This window comes from Setaria viridis, chromosome 5, assembly GCF_005286985.2.
Source record: "Setaria viridis chromosome 5, Setaria_viridis_v4.0, whole genome shotgun sequence".
Lineage (NCBI taxonomy): Eukaryota > Viridiplantae > Streptophyta > Magnoliopsida > Poales > Poaceae > Setaria > Setaria viridis.
Window position 1 is genome coordinate 46,425,340 of NC_048267.2, and position 23,309 is coordinate 46,448,648.

The following is a 23,309-nucleotide window of genomic DNA, read 5'->3' on the forward strand; positions in this document are numbered from 1 at the left end:
GGAGAGCTCCCTGTTCTTGGTTCTCTCGTAGCTAGATTTTCCGAAACCACAAGAATCCTTAGAATGGGATTCCAACTCAGCAATTTTGTTTTGATATTTTGAGAAGAGTTGCTCCTTGGATAGCACGGTACGATGAAAATTGTAGCTGTGTTGGGGGGAGTTATTGCCTATTTTATGTCCTCTATTGTAGACTCTTTTTCGAATAAAAAAACCACTATGTTATTAAGAAATGCAACCCAATGAGATCCAATATGAATATATTTTACTATTTTTTAAAAATTTAATATTTTAGACGAACTACCCTCAGCATTTGGAATAAACTAGCTCACCATTTTTTGAACTATCTACTACAAGGAAGATAGAGCCCCCGACTAGACGTGTAACTGGAACAAAAGCATATGGCAAAATTGACCCCTCCAAAAACAGCAGGAAACTATTTGGTAGCTTCCGATGTTTGAGATTCGTGCCGTTATTGTGGGCCACACGATCTCCTTCAGCTCCTCCCTCCCTGGCTCGCTCGCTCGTGCCGGCGAGGAACCTGGGCTGAAGGAGTGGGAGCTAGGCCCCAGAGCGCCGCCGGCAGTGGTTGGCGGTAGTGGTCGGCGGCAGGGGCAACGAGGAACACATTAGGAAGGGCAGGGAGGAAGGGTGGTGGCTGTCGGTGGGCGAGCAGCACGGCGGCTGCCGGCCGGGGTGGTGGAGGCTAGGGGCAGGGGTGGTGGCGCATCGGGGAAGATGAACAGAAGAATGGACCTTCGCGGGCCTCTATCTTGCTTCCACAAGGCAGATAAGAGCCCAAAAGCAGACCCCATCAATTCCATGGGAAGAATTCTATACAAGTCTTCTCGTATTTTAACAGGTCTCAAGTACAAGTCTGGATTCTGACCTCATTTAACTCAACAAATATCAATCCATGCCAAAACTCTAAGACACGCCTGTTCGCTTCAGTTTATTCAGCCGGCTTATCAGCCACCAAACAGTATTTTCCTCTCACAACAAATTAGCCGTTTCAGCTTTTCAGCCGGCTTATAAGCTGAAGCGAACAGGCCTGCCAGCCAGTCAATCTTCCTTGTAGGGTTCATCAAGAACCGCATTGTAGCATGTCGGGTTGCAGGGATATTCGCAATCTATTTCCTTCACCTCCCTCCGATCAAAGAACCAATCTCCCACCGCTTCAGCTGCCGTCTGTTCACAACATTTCAGATTCAGATACTATCATCATGCATATCACAAAAGGGACCGGCATACAAAGGTAGAGATGAATGTATTACCTTGTTGTTGATTCTAGCAGCTAATGGGGAGTGCCAAGTAATAGCTTTCATTGACTGACAGTGTATAAAGCACGAGTCAATGAACATACCCCACTCTCTTCTAGTCTTGAATTCATCTATAGCATCAAGCAGTGCTTTCCTAAAACCTGAAAGTTTCATACCCTCAGTATACATAGTGACTTCCAAAGATGCAGGCTTACCCACACAAGATTCCATTACAACCTTGTAGAACTTCAAGCTGTTTTGAGCTACACTTGGTAATATCCATTCTGCAATTTCGCCATAAATTTTGAGGGTCAGAACCTTGTGGAGACAAGACGTGCTCTACCTGCAAAGTAAAATAAGAAAAGAGCAGTAAGAGTCATGTCCATTTCCATGCGCTAATGGACCATGAAAATGGATATGAGTAGTGGCACCTGCCAAACATCATATGCTGGATTGAGTATAAACATTGGTGTGCTGATGCTTTTTGCAACTTCTCGCGGGAAGAAGCACTGATCACGAGTAAGGGAACTAATCAGCATACAGCAGCTTGAACATTGAAGAGAGTGATTATTTTTAAGGAAGGAAATGGTAACTTAAAAACAAATCAGGGGACAACCTGCCCCGGCTCCATATCTGAACTGCAATGAGGGAACTTTTTACGCACATCCTGCAAGAAAACATATAGATATAAATGTCATTGAAAGATTTGGGCTGCATTGGGTAGACAGGCAGACAGACAGACAGAGACCTGCAGCCGAGCAACATCGTTATAGAAGGCCCGCATATACCTTCTTCCAGAAATGTCTTCTCTGTAATGCATAAGAAGGGAGAAATAAAATCGCTATGAGTTCACTTCTTTGATGCCATTGTACTAATTGATGGAGATAACGTTAAGTATTCCTAGCAACAGATAGGGCTGCAACCAAGTCATGCTCAAGCAAGCTAAAATACGCTCAGCACTTGTTTATAAAAACAATCGAGCTCCGTTTCAGTTGAGTTGATCAAGCTTGTACTCAGGTCATAACAAACTTGAGACAAATCTCAATTCTCAAGCAAGTTTGAAAACAAATCAAGATAGCGATATTTAGTGATAAATCAGTTGGCATATTTAGCGATATTTAGTCAATTAATTTGCATATAGGAAGCATGAAGCTGCAAGTGTGAGTATTAAAGGAAAATAAGTATTATAACTTATTTCATATGTATTGCGATTAAATTATGCCATAACCTGAGCTGTAGTAAGTGAAAATCAAGCAAGCTAAGGTAGGCTCAATTTCTACTTGTTTTTCAACCCAAGTAGCCAGAAACAAGCCAATCTCGAGCGCCACATAGCAAGTGAATTTATGCACCGAGCAGAAATGTTAAAAAAAAAAAGATAGTAGCATACACGTCAAGAAAAAATCCACCATCTGCGAGGCATTTGACAGTACGCGTCTTTGGTAGAAGTGCCCGGAAATCATCACAGTGAATGTATGTAGAGAGGCCACCAGCTGAACATCCAGTAAGAAAAGCCTATAAGTAGTAGTGAAAATATTAGCATTACAATGTTATCAAAATGATTCAATTCGTATTCAAGTAAAATTCCAAGATGTCTGGCCAGCAATGACGAATACATAGGCATGCTAGACGAATGCACTGGATGTATGAAACAAGCAGTTGTATTTTATTTGCAAGGCAAACCTGTTTAGCCCTGGATAGGCCCTTTGACAGAAGGTCGGCCATAACTGCTTCCCAGATACGCTGGCCTCTGAAGAAGAAATCTGTGCCATTCTGGATAGGATCACAGAAACATTACTTGGGATTGGGAGAAAGCAAAGTTGCATATATGGGTGACGAGAGGCAGACCTTGACTTCGTGTTGGACATTTCCAGAGAATGATGCACCATCGCAGTATCTTATTTTGACTTTGTTCCAATTGTAAAAATCTAAGTTTTTGAAAGATCGTAAAAATCTAAGTGAAACCGTAGTTAATAAACTAATGCTGAAGCAACATTTAGAGCAGAGAGGCATTACCTGGATTCTGAGATTGGTCATCACTGAGGATGCCGACGAATTCGGCGCGAGTATCCATGTGGTCAGAGGAGCCGAGATTAGTTTGCTTACGCTGAGCGCAGGATTTGAAGTTGCGGCACCAGCTGCCGCCCTCCAAGTGAAGGAGCCAGTTGTGTGATCCGTCCCCGAATCCTGGGAGGAAGTGGTAGCCCGGCGGCGTCCCATCCAAGCACACTGCGCCCCTGTCGTAGACGAGCGTGAGGTCGACCAGGGCGTTGAGGCGATGCCCGTAGCTCGGGGATGGGGGTGGGGAAGAGGAAGGGGCCGCGGCGTAGCGGGAAAGGGTGAAGATTAGGGCGGCGGCGAGGAAGGAGGCCACCCAGAAGCGCTTCTCCTCCACCAGCTTCGACAGATCCACCGCCGCCATTAGGAGGGATTCCCTTCCCTAGTTCCCTTTCTGCTACTCCTTTGCTTTTTTTTTTGATAAAAAAATGTACCAAATACTTTCTGCTACTCCTTTGCTTGCTACAAGGAAGAAGAAGACTAGGATGGAAAAGAATAGACGAAGCGTTGACTCGGGGCGGGGGTTAGAGCTCCGCTCTTGCAGGTCGTTGCGGGTTGGCTGTCTAATTGTCCAGAGGTGACGATAGTATCTTGTACCAGGTAGATCACTTATTCTAAGTAACGGGAAGAGGACCGAAACATGTTGCTGAAAGACTTTACTGAGATAAAAAGATGGGTTGTCAAAAAGGTGAGAAGGTAGGATTAGTATGGAACGTAGGTGGACGATAGTTGGAGTCGGTGGATCTTCTAGGCTTCCCTAATCCTAGGGAAGAGGATCGAGTTAGCCCTTACGAATAGCTTGATACTCTCTCTCTTCAACCTTTTGAGTAAAATGTGGTAAAAGGAAGAAAAATCCATGAACCGACCACATTGTCTCCACCTTGTGGTTTCCACGACGAGATCACCCTAAGAACACCTTCAGCATCTAGAGGTCATGGACCAACCATAGACCCTACTCAACAAGTGGAACACCTTAGCCGTCCACTCTCGGGTTGGGCATTAAGGGTCGGAGAAGGGCAAAGGTGCTTGATGGAAAGAACATTCAGTGCACTGCTCAAACAGACAGTGGATGATCTGGCACTGCTGATTTAGATGGCTCAAGGTGCTTACGCATAATTGATCTCTCAGCGTAATGAGAGTCCCCTTATTTGTTCCTTTTTTTTAAAAAAAAAGAAGACCTGATTTGCTCCTGACTTTTTTGAGAAACATCAGAGGAACACCTGATCTTTAAACTATTTCCTTTCCCTGGCATGAACATGTAAAAGTGACACTAGGTCATTGCTGGGATCAGGCAGCACCATTGCCTAATCTTTTTCCAAAAACATATATCAATAGAGAAGTTGCACCAGAAACACAAAAATATAGCATGTGAACATCTTATATTTTTGTTCAACCAAACCATCTAATCATATTACAAATAGGAGGTGCAAAATCCTATTTGATGGGGAAGAAACTGAAAGTATGAAGGCTGAGGAGGCCCTTCACTTGAGCACCGACTCCTAATCCGAGGAGGAGGATGCGGCGTCCGAGGCATCTGCGCCGAACTTGTGCTTGAAGGCGTCCTGGCGCTGCATCCACATCATGTGGCCCTGATGCATGCAGGAAGAAAATTTGGGGATTTGGATTTCAGTCAGATCGGAGCCGGGGGGCGGGGGTACAAGGAAGGAAGGAGGCAAATCGATGACAAGCTACCTACCTGCAGCGCGGCTGCCCATCCGACGAGGAAGGAGGCCACCCAGAAGCGCTTCTCCTTCACCAGCTTCGACAGATCCACCGCCGCCATTAGGAGGGATTCCCTTCCCTAGTTCCCTTTCTGCTACTCCTTTGCTTGCTACAAGGAAGAAGAAGACTGAGGTCGACGACGACCAGGAAGCCCATGGGCTACGAAGAAAATGGAGGCCAGGAGCCCACGGGCCATGCGCAGAACACGGTCCACATTTTTACTGGGCTGCTTGCTTTTAGTTCGACACGTTTGCTTGTGCTTCTGATAAAGATCCGTAATAGTAGACTTTGTACATACTACATATATTTTCTTCCTTGACCAAGAAACAGAAAGATTACATGCTCTACGGTCGGTCATAGAATAGGTTATTTCATGACCAGTCCATCCAACGCGCTAGAATGGTTACAATAACTTGAATGATTTTCAGACAATAATGTAGTCGACTTACTTAGAATCGATATGCCCATTCTTGTATATGCCCATTCTTGTATGTCGTAATTTACTATGATCGTAATAAAATAAACACACTCATGGTTGGATGGACGTGGAACGAAGATGGATCGAGAAGACCTAGCATGCAGCTAATTAATAGCTGGATTTTATTCTTTGGACGCCCCCTGATTCTGAAGTGAACTGATGGACAGGAGATTGCATGCATGGTGATCGGATCACCCAGATGAGATCAGTAGTCTGTGGTTGGCAGGTGGTCGTGCGGGCGCTGTCCGATGAAGATGATGTCGTAGACGAGCGCGGCGATGGCGGCGCCGACGAAGGGCCCGAGCCAGTACACCCAGTGGTTCTCCCAGACGCCGCTGACGACGGCCGGGCCGAAGGACACGGCGGGGTTCATGGAGGCGCCGTCGAAGGCGCCGCCGGCGAGGATGTTGGCGCCGACGATGAAGCCGATGGCGATGGGCGCGATGACGCCGAGGTCGCCCTTCTTGGGGTCCACGGCGGTGGCGTACACGGTGTAGACAAGGCCGAAGGTCATGACGATCTCGAAGACGACGGCGTTCCAGGCGCCCACGCCGGCGGACAGCGAGAAGGCTCCCACGGCCTCGCCGCCGGTGGCGATCTTGAGGAGGAGGCAGGCGACGACGGAGCCCAGCAGCTGCGCCACCCAGTAGACGACGGCCTTGAGGAGGGTGATGTTGCCGCCCACGAAGGCGCCGAACGTGACGGCCGGGTTGACGTGGCCGCCGGAGATGTTGGCGCCCACGGCCACGGCCACGAAGAGGGCCAGGGCGTGCGCCAGAGACGCGGCGATGAGGCCAGAAGGAGTGGTGGCGCCGCCAGCGGTGAGCTTGCCTGTGGATCGAGTACGTTGTGATAATTAATTAATAAAGATCACCAGGCCAGCGCACTAAGAAGAAGAAGAAGAAGAAAAAGAGGACTGCTTACTGAAGGCCATGCCGGAGCCGGAGCCGGCGAATACGAAGATGAGCATGGAGATGAACTCGGCGACGGCGGCCTTGGCGGTGTCGGGGTGGGACAGCTCGCCCGGAGCGCCCACGGAGATCCTGCTCACCGGCATTCTTCTTGCTGTTAGTTCTGGATCGAGCCTCTCCAGCTGCTCCTCTGAATGTCTGTCTGTGTTGTACTACTACACTACTGATCTCGAGTGAGCTGCGTTGTGGCAGCTGTATGTATATATATAGATATAGCCCAGCCCTGGGCCCTGGCAACGGGGCCGGGATTGGAGGCTGGCCGAAGGATGATGGAATGGAAGCTGCTGGACATGACAGGGCGCGGCCGGATAATCTGCTGCTGACGACACGACCGCTTCCATTCAAACGAAACAAAGCAAAGGCAGCCACACACCCCAAAAAAAAAATATCTTGATTGGGATTGGGAGTGTAGCTCTCCGTTCCAAATTGTATATCGTTTTGCTAAAGGTTTATATAGACACACACTATATTTAGATGCATTACAAATATCTATGCACACCTACAATTTGGAACGGAGGGAGCACATGGTTGCTTTGTCTGCTGCTGCAATTGCATGGCATGCATCATTCTTAGCTTAGCTTCAATATAATTGACCTACTGTACTGTACCTAATGGCTGATGCCTAATGCTGTGCTTCTGTGGCATCATCATATAGATCCCGTTTGGATACACAATGCTAAACTTTAGCACAGTGCTAAACTTTAGCACCCTCAAATGGAGTGCTAAAGTCTAGCACTTGGGGTTGTTTGGATACAATGCTAAAGTTTAGCACCTTGGGTGAGAAATGACTACATTACCCTCATTTATGACTGGCTTGGGGAAAAGTGGAGAGGAGAGAGAGGGGGCAACTAAGGAAAAAGTGGGCTTGGGACCACTTTTAGCACCCATTAGCACCTTTTAGCACCCCTTGGGTGTGCTAAAGAAAACAAGGATGCTAAACTTTAGCATTCACCTTTTAGCACCTCTGTTTGGAAGTTCAAGTGCTAAAAGTGTGCTAAAAGTGAGGTGTTAAAGTTTCCCCTTTCCAAACACCCCTTAGTGTATATTCATATACTAGCACAGCAGGCAGGCAGGCCCACATACCAACCAATAGCACTATCGAACCAGGTAAGGTACTACAGACAAGAAAGAATACCAGCACAGACAACAAGATGAGAGGGCGGGCCTCCCGGCCAGCGGGGCTGCGCCACGTGGACGAACAATTGGCGGGGGAGCTCGCAGCGGCTGGTGGGGGCGCCGACCTCTGACGTGGAGTTGCATAGTTGCATGTTGCATCATCATCATCTATTCTATATACTCCGCTTTTTTCTTTGCGATGATGAGTAGTGGTTGGTTCATGGTTGGTTCAACATGCAATGCAATGCACACTACAGAAGAAGACTACAGTACGTATCTTCTTTTGTTGAAAATTTAACCGGTATCTTTCTTTCCAGATGAACATGCCTGTGTATTATACTGAAAAAGCTAGAGAGATGCTGATGCATGCATGGTCCGATAATGTGGTTGATGGATCGCTTGCTGCAATCAACATCAACTCATGCAACTTCTTCACCATCAGAGATTAGCCGGGTTGCTTAATTACTTTCTCCAGGCCCTAATCCAATCCCTCCCTTAATACACGCTGAATATATCCTTCCAAACCGCAGACATCAAAAATGAAAACATCCCAATTCAAGGGGGAAAAGAAAACGAATACCTCTTCTGAGAAAATGTGACAAAACCCAGTCCCTCATATACCTCCCCAACAATGATGGTACTGCCTGTGCCGGTACAAGTACATCAATCGTCAAAATCTTCCAACAAAAAACATAACATAGACATATCAATTTACACACAAGACAATACATCACCAGGAAAGGGCGCTTTCCCCGTATACGAATATCTCATTTTCTAAATCCCTCACCCATTGGCATACTCTATTGCACATCTTGATCGCTTGGGTCTGCAAATAAGTATAATCCAAGTTAGATCACTAATTTGCTCTACAACCACACATGATGCATGCAATTGACACATTCGCTCTCAGCCCTACACAAGGACTATGACAGCAGTCCTGTCCCCCCACCCAAAAAAAATGAATGTACATACACCAACCTTATCAGCCAGTGGATTAAAAGCTGCATACAGCTCAAAGTCCTGGGTTATCCAGCAAAAAAGAACTGCAAGAAAACGGAAAAACATCACATTAACTATTTGTCACATTACGTAGCCAAATATGATGAGCAAGCAAATTTGACATCTTGGGGAAATGTGCTCTTGTGATAGCATATGATTTCTCTGGTGCATCGTAGTACCAACATTATTTACTGTTATTTCCACTAACTAGCACCAGGGCACAAAAGAACAGCACCCTGCAAATATGTATGTACTTGCAAACATTTGCAACTATCCCCTAGATATCACATGCTCCCTGTTTTCTTGCTTAATATTTCTTCTGCAGGACAACAGAAGTTGATACCAGCAGGTTACAGACACTTGGGAGCAAGAAGAACCTATATAGGACGCACAAGGACATACTTTTGAACTGGAACATAAAACTCCACTTTCCTCTTCTATGTAGAATCATAACTGAAATATAGAATGTATTAGACATTTCATTAAATGGCCACAAGCCTAACCACGAGAACAACACACTACGTAGTGTTAGTCACTATAAAATCTTATTATGTCTGTTTCAGCTCTGTACGCAGACACTGACACAAATCAATGCACCCAGCACTCCAGTGTCATTCCATAGCCACATTTGTACTATACAGTTCTCAATCAGTTCTATCCATGGTTAAGTCATTATGTCACTATGGCATAATGACTCAGTTCATCTGGCCTTGGTACGATATCAGAATCCTGGTGGTATCATATGGGGCGGCTATTAGAATGTGTATGCTTTCTAGAATAGCTGGAGCATCCAAAATTACTCACAATGAATCATAAATTTTCTATACTACGGAACTATTTTGTTGCTAGTGCTTCCAAATAGTGGGATTCGAGTTTTTGGGTGCTAAAGATGACTCACCATAATCCTCGCCTCTTCTGAATTGAGTTTTCTGTGGACCAGTTGCTTTATCGTGCATGGAGGCATACAGTTTTTGGTAAGCTTTGTACAGCCTGCACATATGAGGTTGTCTTACAAAGAAGATTCACTATTATGGAAATGAATATGTAATGTCATCAATATACATACCTCTTCTGCTGCTTTTGATTGCTAATGCATGAGGGGAATTCAGATGACACATACTGGTCAAGGTAAATGCTTTTGTATATAAAATGCCAGAGTCCAGCCGGTCCTCCAATCATTTCAGACGATAAAGATTGAGAACTCATGTCTCGAGAGGACTGTGGAGGCTGTGATGCAGATTGAGAAGACGGATCGGTTGGGAGATCCTCAACATGCAGTGCACTCTCACGTAAAGATCTTTGGACTTCAATGAGGACATTTGACTTCATGAGAACATTTTGAATGCGGGCCCTAGGAGATTGTTTACAAAAGAATAGTTGATCTCAGTTCAATTTTTCTCAACACGCACTAAGGCACCTCATGCCATTTAAATCATGCTGAGTGACTTATTGGTTAGCTCACCTGGAATCTTTGAGATCATAAAAGGCATCTGATCGCGTAGTAAGCAAAGTCAAGTATGTATGTTCCTGCCAAGAAGGTAAGCTGCAAATCAACACTCAATACCAGTTATGCAAAAAAGGGGAAAACATGAGAGTGCATACGAAATGCCTGATATCAAATTCCTCCCCCCCCCCCCCCCCCCCCCCCCCCCATGATCCACTACCTGCTCTTATCCTCAAGGACTTCTATTTAATTACCTCTCTTAACACCTTCATTCGCTTCTTTTCAAACCCTCTCCTCACTGCCAGTTATGTACAAGAATGAGACAATGCATACAAAATGACTCAGCTCAAATTCGTAGTTACTCCCTACATTTTTTCCAAGACTACGTTCCCCTAAATAAGGAAAGAAAGTAAGAAACATCTCAATGTGCTCCTATCCATCATCGGCTACTTGTTCAAATCCTCAAGGGTTTTGGTTTAGTTATCTCCCTTAAACCCTGTATTCTTATCTTTTTCAAACTCTCATCTCCTCACTGGCAGTATCACAGTCCACCACACTTGCCCTCAAACTCTGTTTCTTAACAGATACGTAACTGAGAGAGAGCTTTGATTAAGCATCATACTGATCAACAACTATAGAAACTAATACATAGTCATCAGTCATCATTGACAATTTCTAAGCTAGAATTTCAGCAAAAATGATAAATCAATGCAGTTATTAAGATGTATAAATTTCACTCACATCAAAAAAGTGAACATAAGCATACAAGAAGGCCATAGGATTGTATCTTGGCAAACATATGGGTGAAAAAGACTCTGAAGTTCTGCATAAAAATACAGAAACTGTAAGAAAAATGGTTCAAGGTTACAATCCTTCATTTCAGAGTACATCATGGTTACCTAAAAGATTCAGAGGACAGTATGAAATTCGCGAGTAATAAAATATCATCAGGATGCAAAGTTGCCTTTTGTGCTCCCACGAGACTAATAACCTGCAAATAATCAAGAATGATACACAAGAACATTAAAAGGCAGGACTAGTTGAATGAAAAAAGAAGCATCCCTAAAGAAAGCAGGCACTTATAATAGCAAAGGGTCAAGATTTGATAAAGCAAAAGTGAACTTCAACACTTAATTTATGGCTACACAATGCAAGTTATGGCATGAAGTTGGACAAACCTTGTGGTCACACATCAACAGTGCAAATAGAACCCCTGAATCAGCAACATCCTGCAAAACAGCACTAGCTGCCTGCCTTGTTGATTGCGCGAGTGGGAGGCATGTGTATGCATGAAGAAATGTCGCCGGATTCCTGTGCAGCCGTTTGATGGGATTTCTAAATGAGTGCTACAAGTCCACACATTTATTTGCAATAAAATGAATCCTGAGAAAAGGAAAAAAAACTGACCAGCTGAACGCATGTATAAGAGATAGGAAAACTGCATCTGTGCCACCGAGCAACGGTGCCATATCGAATTTGGGATTCTTCTCAAAGCACCTATTGACCGACTTTGTCAAAATAAGCAATAACTGCAAAGTCATGTTTTCAGAGAGAAGTCAATATAAGGATGGAGAAGGCATATCTGTAGCCACAGCTGAAAGGCCGTAATAGTACTGAGAGATGAATGGAGCAGCGGGTAGCACCTGGCCATACATGAGCTCTAGTTGCCCCCTCAATCCCTCATATGACTCTTCCGTGCAGCTTATACAGACTAAATAGATTGGACCCTTCACAAGGAAAACAATCTGAAAGACAGTGTGAGAAAACTTAGTGGCCTATACTGAGGAAGCAAAGAGTTCTGAAATAAGAGGATGGGTTAGTAGCATGGAGTATTCAAGTCGACAAGGAAGGTGACCTGACCTGATGTTTGCCAGCCCTCACAAATTTGATATGGTCCCCGCTGGAATGAGGTGAAATAAGGTGAGCCAAAGCTAAACAATTGAACAAGGTCAGAAAGAAAAGCCACGGCATATACCTGTTCTCAACAAAGGAAATGATTGCTTGCAACGTAGCAGAAAAGCCGGCTAGTTTGTGCTCATCCCCATACCTGACAGTTGCAAAATGTTATGGTCTTGGTTGAGAAAAAAATGCTGAACGAATTGGTGTTGCACAAGTGGTCTCGCCTGGAATATATCGGCTTCCCAGAATTGCTCAAGATGAAGAAATGCTTCTTCCTCTTCCTCCACGAAGATGATGCATCATCCTGAAAAAATGGGAGAGGCGGGCAGGCTTGGTGATGGAATTCACGGAGAGCAGAGCAGGTGATGGGGTTCCTGACGAGCTCACCTCGTCGAGATGCTTTTTGTCGCGCGGCCAATCCTGGGCGGGCTCGGGGTCGGGTTCGGGTTCGGGATCGTCGTCGAGGCTGCTTCCCCGCTCGCCAGCGTAACCGCTGCTGCTGGGGCTGGGCGGGGAGACGTCGTCCCCGTCCTTGTCGTCGTCGCGGAGGCCCTCGGGCGCCTCCTTCCACGCGCAGGTGCTGCTCCCGCCTCTGGACGCGGCGGTGAGGTAGCCCTCGTCGTCGTCGTCGTCGTCGTCGGTGCGGTGCTCGTGGATCTCGGCGGTGTGGAAGTCCGGGGGGAGGTCCCTGCCGCCGCGAAGGGAGAGGGCGGCGAGCCTGGCTCCGGCTGCGGCTTGGGGCTGGGCGTCGGTGGGGTTGGGGTTAGGGTTAGGGTTTGGGGGATCCATAGCTGCAAACGACCCCTCCGCTCCTCCGCTTGCTGTGCCTGTGCCTCTGTCTTCTCTTCCTTCCCCACCAGTTCCCCTCCCTCCCCTCCCCGCGAAGAGCTGCTCTGATCAGATCAGATCATCAGATCAGCCATTCCTTCCTTGACCGGCTGGTTGGTTGGTGTGGCCGCGCTGCGCCCAGGCCCATAACGGCCCATAATCGCACGCATTGCTTGATCCAGTCCACTACGGCAGCATAACGATTTTTTTAAATATTTTTATATATTTTTATTTTATGAATTTGCAGAAATAAATAGACGATCCAAAACTTTGCAGAGATGGATCTCTACCGTCGGATCAAACCGTGAGATGGATCTCTACCGTCGGATCAAAACGGTTTGAAATGGCTGTTGGAGCGGTTGCCGTTTACTGCCGATTGAGAGGGCGGTAGCAAACGGCGGAGCTAGCTCCCCCTCCAACAGCCGATTTTGTTGTGTGCTGGCAGCTATAGCAGATTTTGTTGTGTGCTGGCAGCTATAGCCGATTCAAACGGCTAGATATAACTTGGATTTTTTTATTTTATTTTCATGTAATTTTGTCTCCTACTAAAAAATATCAAGTAACAACATTGGAAGCATCAGATATGTCACTTTTGGTTGCAATATGAAACTTTGTAATTTGAGCGCTTGGAGGAAATAATTGAAAATGAATTAACTCCCTGCCATTGGATACATAGCTGTTTCTAGCGAAATTACAACAGATAGAAACAAAATTCGTGCACAACTACGAATAACAACGACTCTAGGGTGAACAATTAATTATAGATTGCAGTGGCATGTGGAGCACAGATGCTATCTTAAACATATGTCGTTGTTAAACCTAACATGCCTTAGGTAATTGAAATAGCCGGGGATAGAGCCATGTTTACTTTCTAGTAGAACAGGCTTTGCGAGAGCTGGGAGGATCCAGCCTCATAGTAGCCAGCACCCCCAGAAAATGGCGGAGATGGGGACCAACACCTCCATTTCAACAACAGTACAAGCATCTAACTCAAGCATTACTAATACTAACAATTTTAGAGTTATCTAAATATATCAACAAATTAATTTTAGTTTACCCTATCAATATATACATATTACATATTAACGTAGACCATTACTAAATATTACTAACCCTAAACACCCCTACATTCCAAAAATACGCATGATAGGAACAAAAATTGTAACTAAATGTAATAATTTCAACTAACCCCTAAAACACTTGCATTCTGAATACCTATATAAAATATAACTCGTGCATTGCGAATAATATTCATCTTAAATTTATCTAAATAAATCAACAAACTAATTTTACTATAACATAAATAACTAAGCTAAATCCACTATATCGACAAATTTATATTTTTCTATATCTCATATGAACACCTACACTTCATCTACTAATTAAGACTACGCTATTTATATAGCTACTATATTAACTACTACATCTACCAACTACGAGTTAAGCTAAACTAGGGAATTTGTAATAATACCTCAAACGAAGCGAAGATCCGGACTTCAATCTCCACCCACCTCCCCTCCTCTCCTCTCCTCTCCTCTCCTCTCTCCGTTTCTTTCTCTTCTTCTCCCTCCCTTTCTTCCTCTTCTCTCCTGGCTGCTTCCACCCTTCCTCTTCTATCCCGACCGCTCCCACCCTTTCCTCCCGGCTCGATTCTTGGCCTCCAGAAACAGGCGCACACACGCACGCCCGGGGCGACCGCTCCGCGGCTTTTGAAGACACGAGAGAGCTACTGCCAAATCAAGCAGCGGTAACGATCCCGCTCCCGCTCCCGCCGTTTGAATCGGCGGCGCCTGTTACTGCCCCCTGATACGACGAAAACTGGATACCGCCGGATGGCACGGCGGAAACAGCCTTGTCACACGCGTCGCTGCAACTCGTGTGACGCCCACCGGATCAGAATGCGGTAAGCAGATTGGCAGCTTCTCTTACCACCGGTTGAGATAGCGATAGTTTCTTACCGCCGTTTGATCCAGCAGCAGAGCTCCATTTCAGCAAATTCACCTATTTATTTCTGCAAATTCGTAAAATAAAAAATAAAAAATAAAAAAAAATCACAGCATAACTAACGGTTGTACATGTAAACTTTGCAGTTAATTATGGGCTGTTTGGATACAAGGTGCTAATAGCACCTCTAGCAGGGTCACATTGGATGTTCGGATGCTAATTAGGACTAAACATGAGCTAATTACAAAACTAATTAGGCTTAATAGATTCATCTCGCGAATTAAACTCCATCTGTGCAATTAGTTTTATAACTAAACTATATTTAATATTCCTAATTAATATCCAAATATCCGATGTGATAGCTGCTAAAGTTTAGCAGCTATCCAAACACCCCCCTTAATAAACCCTTACGACTTCGTCTAAAAGAACTAACGGCGGTACAGTACAGCAGCATATGATGCCCAAGCTGCTTCAGCAAATTCAACGAGTACCAGAGATGACAGACACATGGGAACATGTCAGTAAAACAATCTGCAACAAGGACGAGGTTACAATGAGGCTACCACAATACCATCGTCTCCGACCATCGTAGTCAGTGGACTGTTACCGCAAAACAATACCCCTTCCTCCACCACTGCTCTAATTATAATTACACTTATGATTCCAAACTACACCACACCCAGCACCAGCAAGAATCGAGTACATTCTAAAGGGTCACGTAAAAGAAAAAAAAAACTCCAGCTAGTAGAATAATCAGAGACACAAAAAAATAGCAATCTCAATGGCATGCCACCAAGGCTATGTATCCACAAGTTAGGCTATGTTGTTCTGGCTCCATCGTAGCCCCAGCAACCTTCTAGTAGTACAATGCGCCCAGAGCCATGCCTGTTCTGTTAGCTCACAACAGCTGTAACATCTCTCACTGTGACTGGAAGCCGACTCGCATGCTCTCCCCGGGGGGTCAGTCAAGCAGAGCCAATTAGCTCAGTTCCATGGATTAATGTACACAATCTACCAGGCCAGCTATATTAGTCTACGCTGACGGAACCCTTTGCTGAAGTGAGGCTGCATCAACTTCACATACAAACCATTCAACTGCACCAGCGAATCATGCGATCCCTGCTCGACGATCCTACCGCCATTCAAAACCACAATGTTATCCACATGTTTCATCATCGCTGCCCTGTGCGCAATGAGAATCGTTGTCTTGTTCCCCATGATCAATGTGTCAAGGGCTTCCTGGACCACCCTACTCGACTCAGATTCGATAGCAGAGCTGGCTTCATCAAGCAATAAAATGGGTGCATTCTTCAACACCACGCGAGCAATAGCAATCCGCTGCTTCTGCCCAGGAGTCAAATCCACCCCGCGCATTCCCACATGCGTGTCATAACCATGAGGCAGGCTGCTAATGAAGTGATGGGCATTAGCGATCCTGGCAGCTTCTTTCATCTCAGATTCAGTTGCATTGTGCCTTGCATATATTATGTTTTCTCTTATGGTTGTCGAAAATATAACAGGGTCCTGAGGAACCAACCCCATGTGACTCCGCAACCATCTCAAGTTGAACAACTTCAAATCACGGCCATCCAACAACACTTGGCCAGCAGTTGGATCATAGAACCTCTCGATCAAAGAAACTATCGTGCTCTTCCCTGACCCTGATACACCTACTACGGCAACAGTTTGTCCTCCATTGACTCTGAGACTAAAATTACTCAAGACCGTCATCTCAGGGCGCGTAGGGTAGCAAAAATCAACATTCTTGAACTCAATGCTCCCATACACATTAGGGGGTTTCAGGCCACTGGCATCATCTGGATCAATCTTGGGTACACGATCAATAATTTCAAATACTGAGGTCAGGGATTTCCGGCGCTTCAGAATATAAGGGGCAAGGCCAAATGGTTCCACCAGTGCAAAAGTCGCAAAAGAGAAGACAATGTATTCTTTGAGAGCAGTTACCAAACTAAGATGGCCATCCTTCACAGCAGCAGCTGTATACCACAACAGAAGTGCATTGCACGCGAAAAGAAGGAACTGAGAGAAGCCAAAGGCAAAACCAATGCCCATTCCATGAATAAAGCTTTTCGTGAGAATATCTCCAAGCTGCAATCTATAAAGTTCCATGATTTTGTTACCAGCACAGAATGCCACCACAGTATAGATATTCCTCACAGCATCTTCAAGAACCAAAGAAGCTTTCCTGTGCATCTCCTGGATTCCCCTGGAAAAGCCAGAAAGCCACATTTTCTGCAAAAGAGCAACCCAGGTATGAACTCAGTTAAGCAGTTGTGAAACGACAAAGTTTACTAAGGTTTTTGAATCAGGCATTTGAAATAACTGCATTCTATAAACTTTTTTCAGATTCGTTGAGACTGGAACTTTCCTCTAAAGTTATTAGAAGCACAGAAAGTACAGGTGAACTTGTCATGACACACTTAACTCGGCCTATGCGTAACTGTGCAAGTGTGCAAGACTAAGTTTTATGTCATTCTTCTACGTATAAAGTTCCAAAAAATACATACTTCAAAATTTAGATGAGATAGAGAACCATGATAAAATATATCCATACAGGTAAAAAAAGGCTTATTTTCGCATGACAGACCATACTATGTTGAAGAACCGTAATAAAATCATGTTGAATGTTGAAAGAGCTAACCTGTGCAACCGCGGAAATGATAAGGATGGGCAAAGTTGCCAGTGCTACAAGAGCAACACGCCATTGTAGTAACATACCGAGAAGAAGTGCGACAAAAATGGCTGATGTATCTTGAATGAATATAGACAGCCTGTTGCTGAAAGCAGCACGAACAAATGTTGCATCATTCGCAAGTCTCATTGATAATATATCTGCACTATTGTCTTCATCATCAAACCAGCCAACTTCATTGCGCAAAATTGCTGGAATACAGTAAACAGGACGTGGTAAGTCTGATATTTCGACAGCAGTAATCAGCAGTCTTATAAAGGTGGGTTGCACCATCAACAATACTAGGATGGGATTATAAAGTAGTATACAAAAGAAGGCAAAGTCATACCTGAAAACATCATCCTTCTTACACGCTCAGTCATTTTCTCTCCCATTATACCAAAATAGAAGTGCTGCAAGAAGTTAGCTAGTACAGTGATTATACCCATGCCAACAATGAATGAGCAGTACTTATTCACTTCATCATGCACATCACGGACACCTATTTTGTAGTACGCCACTACTATTAGAGATATTGTATAAGCAAGAAGAGGATTAAATGAACCAAAGCAAGCAGCACCAGCACTTCCTAACAGAGCATAAAAGTATTCTGCAAGACTAAGCTCTGCAAGCCTCCAAAAAGATGGTGCTTTTGTTTGCGGTTTCTTGGAATCCTCAGCATGGAAACTATCGAATATGTCAAGAGGGCGACTGAAAGTTTTTGAGTGGGAGCGTTCATTTTTGGGATCAGAAGTCAATAATGGCGATATTGGTGATTCTGGGTCCGATGTATTTGAGGACTGTCGGTGCAGCGGGACATCAATTTTGGGAAGATCAGGCAATTTCATTTCAAAACTGTCCTGCCTTTTGATGGATGGAGCTCTCTCAGAAGCAACCATTGGAAGTCTGGCTTCTGCCATTTGCTCTGAAGGGGGGCTTTGAATATTTGGTGATTCATGCGAGTTATGATTGGCATCTGAATTTCGGAATGTGAGAAAGCCATGTGTTTTCTGAAGTGACGGCGATTTTGACATATTTGGGGAAGATGACTCTTGAAAGCTGTGACTTGCTGACGAATCCCTTTCAATTTGGAAGGAAGTCGGCTCTTTGTAGTTTCTGATTGGTGTCCTGAAACGGTTTGGGAGGAAATAGACGCTTCAATTAGCCCATGAATAAATTTAGGTGGCATTTAGTAAATCAACAAAACAAAGTATTAATTCCTACATACCAAATACCTCAAGAACATATGTCTAATGCTAGTCGCACCTAGGTAAAAGAAGTAGCAACAAGATAGGTGCATCTAAAGAGCTGAATTATATTGAAGCCAACATAAAATAGCATAACAATAATTAAAGCAGCAGCCCTAAACATGCAATTTATGAACCTAGAAGCTAACAGCACTTTTACAAACTTCACTGGTCATTTAGACATAATGCTTGACACAAACAACCATAATGCATTTGCAAATGGGTTCATGATGCAAGTCACTTACAACAAAACCGTTAAATTACAAACAAGTTAGGGTACGCAGGCTAATGCAAGTCATTTTTGTAAAAAAAAATTATTTAAAGAAAAGTAAATGCACAGATAATTAAAGACCACCGATGAAGGATTATGCATGCCAAACCATTCATCTAGTTTAGCATGAATATTATTTTGTCATCGGCCGTTGGATGGGCCAACACTGGACCTATTGGGCCTCCATTAGGGTTAGTGTTAGAGATAGAATTAGAGATATCTTGCTTAGCAGTCAAGTAAACCTCTCTATATAAAGAGAGGAGATGTATCAATTAAAGGAATCAAATAAGAATTATCAGGAGAGATCATCATCTACCTCCGGGCCTTGAGATTGGGCGCAGCCGTCGCTGGCTTGCCCGATCTCAAGTGTCCGGTTCAGCGTCCGTTTACCCCTGACAATCCTCAATTCCCTCCCGTTCTGCACGGCTCCATATCAAGGCCGTGACATATTTCAAAAAAATTTAGCATGAATAAAAAAAATAGCACTAGTGCAAATGATGTCAACACATACTGGGTAAACATAAACTCAAAGATTGCAATGGCTAATGAGGAAAGTACCACCACCATATCAGAATACAAAAACAATCAGACGGAACATGATATGAAAAGGAACCAGAAGAAAAATAAAGTGAAAAATACAAATACAATTGAAGTATTTAAAACACCAAGATAGGACAAATAAGTGGGATGAAAATGTGGTGGTACCGATTAAGAAGATTTGTTTTCTGATACATGTCTGCATTGGCATTTTTGAAAATTAAACTAAGCAAAGGCATCAACTATTAACTGAGAGAACCATGATTCCATGAAAGGTCTGCAGCATTCTGACTGAGCAAAATAAATAAAAAAGGTTGTTTTTTTAGGGATGAGCATATTGCTGATTGAAATGGACTTACCTCTTTGGAAGTTTTGCTGCTTCTTCACACCTAAGAAGTTCTGCATAAAGACCATCGAGGTTTAACAATTCTTCATGTGTACCCATCTCAACAAGTTGACCTTCCTCCATTACTGCTATATAATCAGCATTCCTGATAAGACTGAGGCGTCGAGCTATGATGATGGTAGACCTCCCAAGCATTAGAATGTCTAGTGCTTCCTGAACAGCTTTCTCAGCCTCAAAATCAAGAGCACCAGTGACCTCATCCAGTAGAAGAATTGATGGATTTGAGAGCACAGCACGAGCAATGGAAAGCTTTATCTTTTGTTCTTCCGTCAGAGAAAGGCCAGCCCGACCAACCTATCCCATATTTAGTTTTAATCAAATAAGCATGTTACGACTGTAAGAAAATGAGGTTTCAATAGACAATTGTGATATAGTGGGTGTAGAACCTGTGTGTCATATCCTTTTTCTAGTGAACTGATGAAAGCATGCACATGAGCTGTTTTGGCTGCCTCTTCAATTTGGTCAGTTGTGGCAGATCTACCATAGGCAATATTTTCCCTAATGCTCAAGCTCAATAAAGCTGGTTCCTGAGTCACAAGTCCTATTTGGCTTCTTAACCACTCTAGTTTCAAATTCTTGATATTCTCCCCATCCAAAAGCACTTCACCTGTAACATATAGCCCCATAGGTAATCACTTACCATGATCGATGTAAAAATAAATATTGAGTAAAAGATTGCAACACTACAATACCTAAGGTTGGGTCATAGAAGCGTTCCATTAGAGGAATTATGCTGCTTTTTCCTGAACCATTTCTGCCAACAAGAGCAACAGTCTTTCTAGCAGGTACTGTAAGGTAGAATCCACTTAAGATCGGTATTTCTGGGCGGGACAGATAACTGAAGTAGACATTGCGGAACTCAATGTTGCCTTGCACTGAAGGTAAGGTACGGCCATCCTGGTTTACAATAGATGTTGAACGGCTTATCATTTCGTAGAGTCTGTATGCAGCAATACGTCCTTGCTCAAAGGAATAGAAGTTTGTTGCTGCTTGATTAAGTCCACTACAATCAATTCAAAGACTTGACTAAGATGAATACGGGGGTGAAATTTTAAATATAACTGAAGGAAAACTCTTAAAAGCCAATGCTTACAGTCCACTCAAGATAATAGCAAACAGGGCAACTACAACTTCACCGCCATTAGCTCTTCCATGTGAGATTAGGAACCTCCCAACCCAAAGTTGTAAAGCACAAGAACATATGGCAAGCCCATATGTAAATCCGAGACCAAGACCTTGCACCAGACTTATAAGTATTCCATAGCGCAGCGTTGCTTGAAGTGAAGTAGCATAAGAATACTTTGCAAGGGTCTCATTTGTGAAGGAGTATAAAGTCCTAATGTACAAGATTGCCTGCAAAACAAGCATTGCCGCATGTTTTATTTTCCAACTTACAGTAAAGCAGTAGAACAGAAACAAACTGAATTTCCTAGTTAAAGACATGCACCTTTGTCACTGCCTACTTAAAACAAGTCTGCAGGTTTTTCAAGACCTAGGTGCTCCATGACGACATCATCAACAAAAAAATTATGTTTTCTACTTGTTTCTATTACCCTAGTGGCACTTCCAGAACTCAGATGACATCTTGTGAGAAACCTAGGCTACTGATGCACCCCCAACATGTAGTCAAAATCTAGATGGTTTAATAATAGATATTAGATAGGATCTTCATTTGGTTCAATCTCCATACTTGATTATGCAAATCGTAGTAATTAACTATGTATAGTTTGCTTTTTTTAAAATACGTTTAACTTGCAAATATTGCATGACCACCTTAACTAGTATCACGGAGAAAATGCAGTAGAATACAGCAAGAATTGCATTCAGTCCCAATGGGTTCTTTGTTTAAAAACAACAACATTCTAGCTTTTCTTTTCCTGAGGGAAAGTAACATTGAAATTCGATTTGGGCAAGTCTTGTGCGTTTTGGGGGAGTCAAAAGAAGCAAGGTTATCCGTAGCTGGTATGCAAGCATCATATGGGAGACACAACAAATTACAAAATCAGGTGCGCTATTTGATACCTGTTCAGCAATGCTTGCTGCCTCACCATAAGCATCCTGAATATTTTCTGCAAGCCTGTGGAGAAATATGTTTGATATTCCTCCTGCAGCAACAATGAAGGGGCCGGTTGCTAATGTCAATAAAGCTATTTGCCAGCAGTTGACCAAGCCAATGACAAGACCGCCAAAAAATGTAGCCATGTTGTGAATGTAGTTTCCAACCTAAAAACAACAAGTTACAAAGCAATCAGTAGACCATATATGTACAACGGAAGGATAACTACTAAGCATGGAAGTTTTGGCACAGGAACTCACCTTCTCACTAAGAGCCGACTGAATGAGTAAGACATCACTGAGTACTTGACTGACAATATCACCATTGTTGCCGTAGGTATCAAAGAAACTCATGTCTTGGTTCAACAGGACTTGAACATACTTGGATCTAATCACTGCCGTCTGTCTTTCCCCAGTCAAAATCCAGCATGAAACCTCTGCAGATAGACGAGAGAATCTGGTAAGTTTGCTTCGACTCGACTGCTGTTAGCATGCAACAACCAACCACCTTACCTATCCATCCAGCAAAGAAAACGCAGATGGCTATGTAGAGGAAGTATAAGGCGTGCTGCAGAGAGAAGTACAGCCATGTAAGACCTGTCTGTCTGTTAGCAAGTAGTGGTAGCAGCAGCAAGCAAAAGCAAAGTTTCATGCCTGGTTGATGTTGTGGAAGAGGTCGTGTGTGTGGCGGCCGTGGAGCGAGTTGATGGCCCTCCCGAAGAGGTGGAGGTAGACGACGAGCGCGACCCCGTGGGCAGCGGCTGCGAGGCTGCCGGCGGCCATGAGCGCCCAGTCGAGGCGGTCGGCGCAGGCGAAGAGGCGCTTGAAGGGGACGGCGGCGGGCGGCGGGTCGGGGTCGTCGTCGGCATCGTCGAGGGGCGGCTGGGCGTCGTCGTCGGGCGGCGGGGCGCCGTCCCCTCCGAGGCCGAGGTCGGCGGCGTAGGGGGAGGGCGACTCGGGCGGCTCGGAGGTCTCGGAGACGGGCGTGAGCGGCTGGACGTGGGGCGGGGACCAGCCGAAGAGCCCCCGCGACACCATGGACCTGAGGTAGCTAGGGTTGCTAGCTGGAGAGGTCAGTGAGTTGCGGCGGCGGCGAGAGATTTGAATGGCATGCGACTGGGCTTGGTGTGGGGTGGGTCAAACAAGGCGAGCTGACTCCCTCCGGCAGGCGACGAAGAGACGGCGGCAATCCGATTCGGGGTCGCTGGGAATGGAGGAGGCAGCGGCGGATCAAGCAGGTCGAGAGCGCGGCCGTCGGGGGCTCGGCTCTGCGCTGTGTGCTCTGCTCATCTGCTCAGCATGTGCTGTCATCGGCGGATCTTTTCCTCTTTTTTTCTTTTTATTATTTTACTTTACTTATTTATTTACTCCTTCCGGTCCCTGGCCAGG

General features: G+C 44.6%; 5 protein-coding genes across 6 annotated transcripts; all 5 read right to left on the reverse strand.

Moving 5' to 3' along the window:
- Nucleotides 1–736: 736 nt before the first annotated feature.
- On the reverse strand, nucleotides 737–4,016 carry LOC117854636 (pectin acetylesterase 5). The gene is made up of 10 exons (XM_034736868.2): nucleotides 3,270–4,016; nucleotides 3,102–3,181; nucleotides 2,937–3,026; nucleotides 2,644–2,768; nucleotides 2,005–2,065; nucleotides 1,873–1,923; nucleotides 1,688–1,765; nucleotides 1,494–1,599; nucleotides 1,272–1,417; nucleotides 737–1,185 (listed from the first exon to the last, which is right to left on the reverse strand). The coding sequence occupies exons 1-10, from the start codon at nucleotides 3,673–3,675 to the stop codon at nucleotides 1,060–1,062; spliced, it is 1,269 nt and encodes a 422-aa protein (XP_034592759.1). The 5' UTR covers nucleotides 3,676–4,016; the 3' UTR covers nucleotides 737–1,059.
- A 657-nt stretch (nucleotides 4,017–4,673) lies between these two features.
- On the reverse strand, nucleotides 4,674–5,094 carry LOC140222936 (uncharacterized). Its single transcript, XM_072294092.1, has 2 exons — nucleotides 5,008–5,094; nucleotides 4,674–4,900 (listed from the first exon to the last, which is right to left on the reverse strand). The coding sequence occupies exons 1-2, from the start codon at nucleotides 5,092–5,094 to the stop codon at nucleotides 4,811–4,813; spliced, it is 177 nt and encodes a 58-aa protein (XP_072150193.1). The 3' UTR covers nucleotides 4,674–4,810.
- LOC117854637 (probable aquaporin TIP1-2) lies at nucleotides 4,674–8,172 on the reverse strand. The gene is made up of 3 exons (XM_034736869.2): nucleotides 6,436–8,172; nucleotides 5,008–6,342; nucleotides 4,674–4,900 (listed from the first exon to the last, which is right to left on the reverse strand). Exons 1-2 carry the CDS (start codon nucleotides 6,566–6,568, stop codon nucleotides 5,717–5,719), a joined length of 759 nt encoding a protein of 252 aa, XP_034592760.1. The 5' UTR covers nucleotides 6,569–8,172; the 3' UTR covers nucleotides 4,674–4,900; nucleotides 5,008–5,716.
- A 20-nt stretch (nucleotides 8,173–8,192) lies between these two features.
- LOC117854635 (vacuolar fusion protein MON1 homolog) lies at nucleotides 8,193–12,817 on the reverse strand. Of its 2 annotated transcripts, XM_034736866.2 has the most exons (15): nucleotides 12,328–12,817; nucleotides 12,165–12,244; nucleotides 12,017–12,088; nucleotides 11,902–11,941; nucleotides 11,685–11,786; nucleotides 11,449–11,570; nucleotides 11,220–11,352; nucleotides 10,941–11,032; nucleotides 10,783–10,864; nucleotides 10,060–10,124; nucleotides 9,664–9,948; nucleotides 9,496–9,587; nucleotides 8,577–8,641; nucleotides 8,333–8,424; nucleotides 8,193–8,242 (listed from the first exon to the last, which is right to left on the reverse strand). In XM_034736866.2, the coding sequence occupies exons 1-15, from the start codon at nucleotides 12,727–12,729 to the stop codon at nucleotides 8,212–8,214; spliced, it is 1,755 nt and encodes a 584-aa protein (XP_034592757.1). In that variant the 5' UTR covers nucleotides 12,730–12,817; the 3' UTR covers nucleotides 8,193–8,211. The 2 variants fall into 2 exon arrangements, with proteins under 2 accessions (XP_034592757.1, XP_034592758.1); XM_034736867.2 differs by having other exon boundaries at nucleotides 8,193–8,424; nucleotides 12,328–12,816.
- A 2,411-nt stretch (nucleotides 12,818–15,228) lies between these two features.
- LOC117856017 (ABC transporter B family member 20) lies at nucleotides 15,229–23,235 on the reverse strand. Its single transcript, XM_034738417.2, has 11 exons — nucleotides 22,575–23,235; nucleotides 22,434–22,488; nucleotides 22,182–22,357; nucleotides 21,888–22,088; nucleotides 20,959–21,218; nucleotides 20,558–20,868; nucleotides 20,252–20,472; nucleotides 19,819–20,159; nucleotides 17,754–18,532; nucleotides 17,375–17,616; nucleotides 15,229–16,965 (listed from the first exon to the last, which is right to left on the reverse strand). Exons 1-11 carry the CDS (start codon nucleotides 22,956–22,958, stop codon nucleotides 15,736–15,738), a joined length of 4,200 nt encoding a protein of 1,399 aa, XP_034594308.1. The 5' UTR covers nucleotides 22,959–23,235; the 3' UTR covers nucleotides 15,229–15,735.
- Between the last annotated feature and the right edge of the window lie 74 nt (nucleotides 23,236–23,309).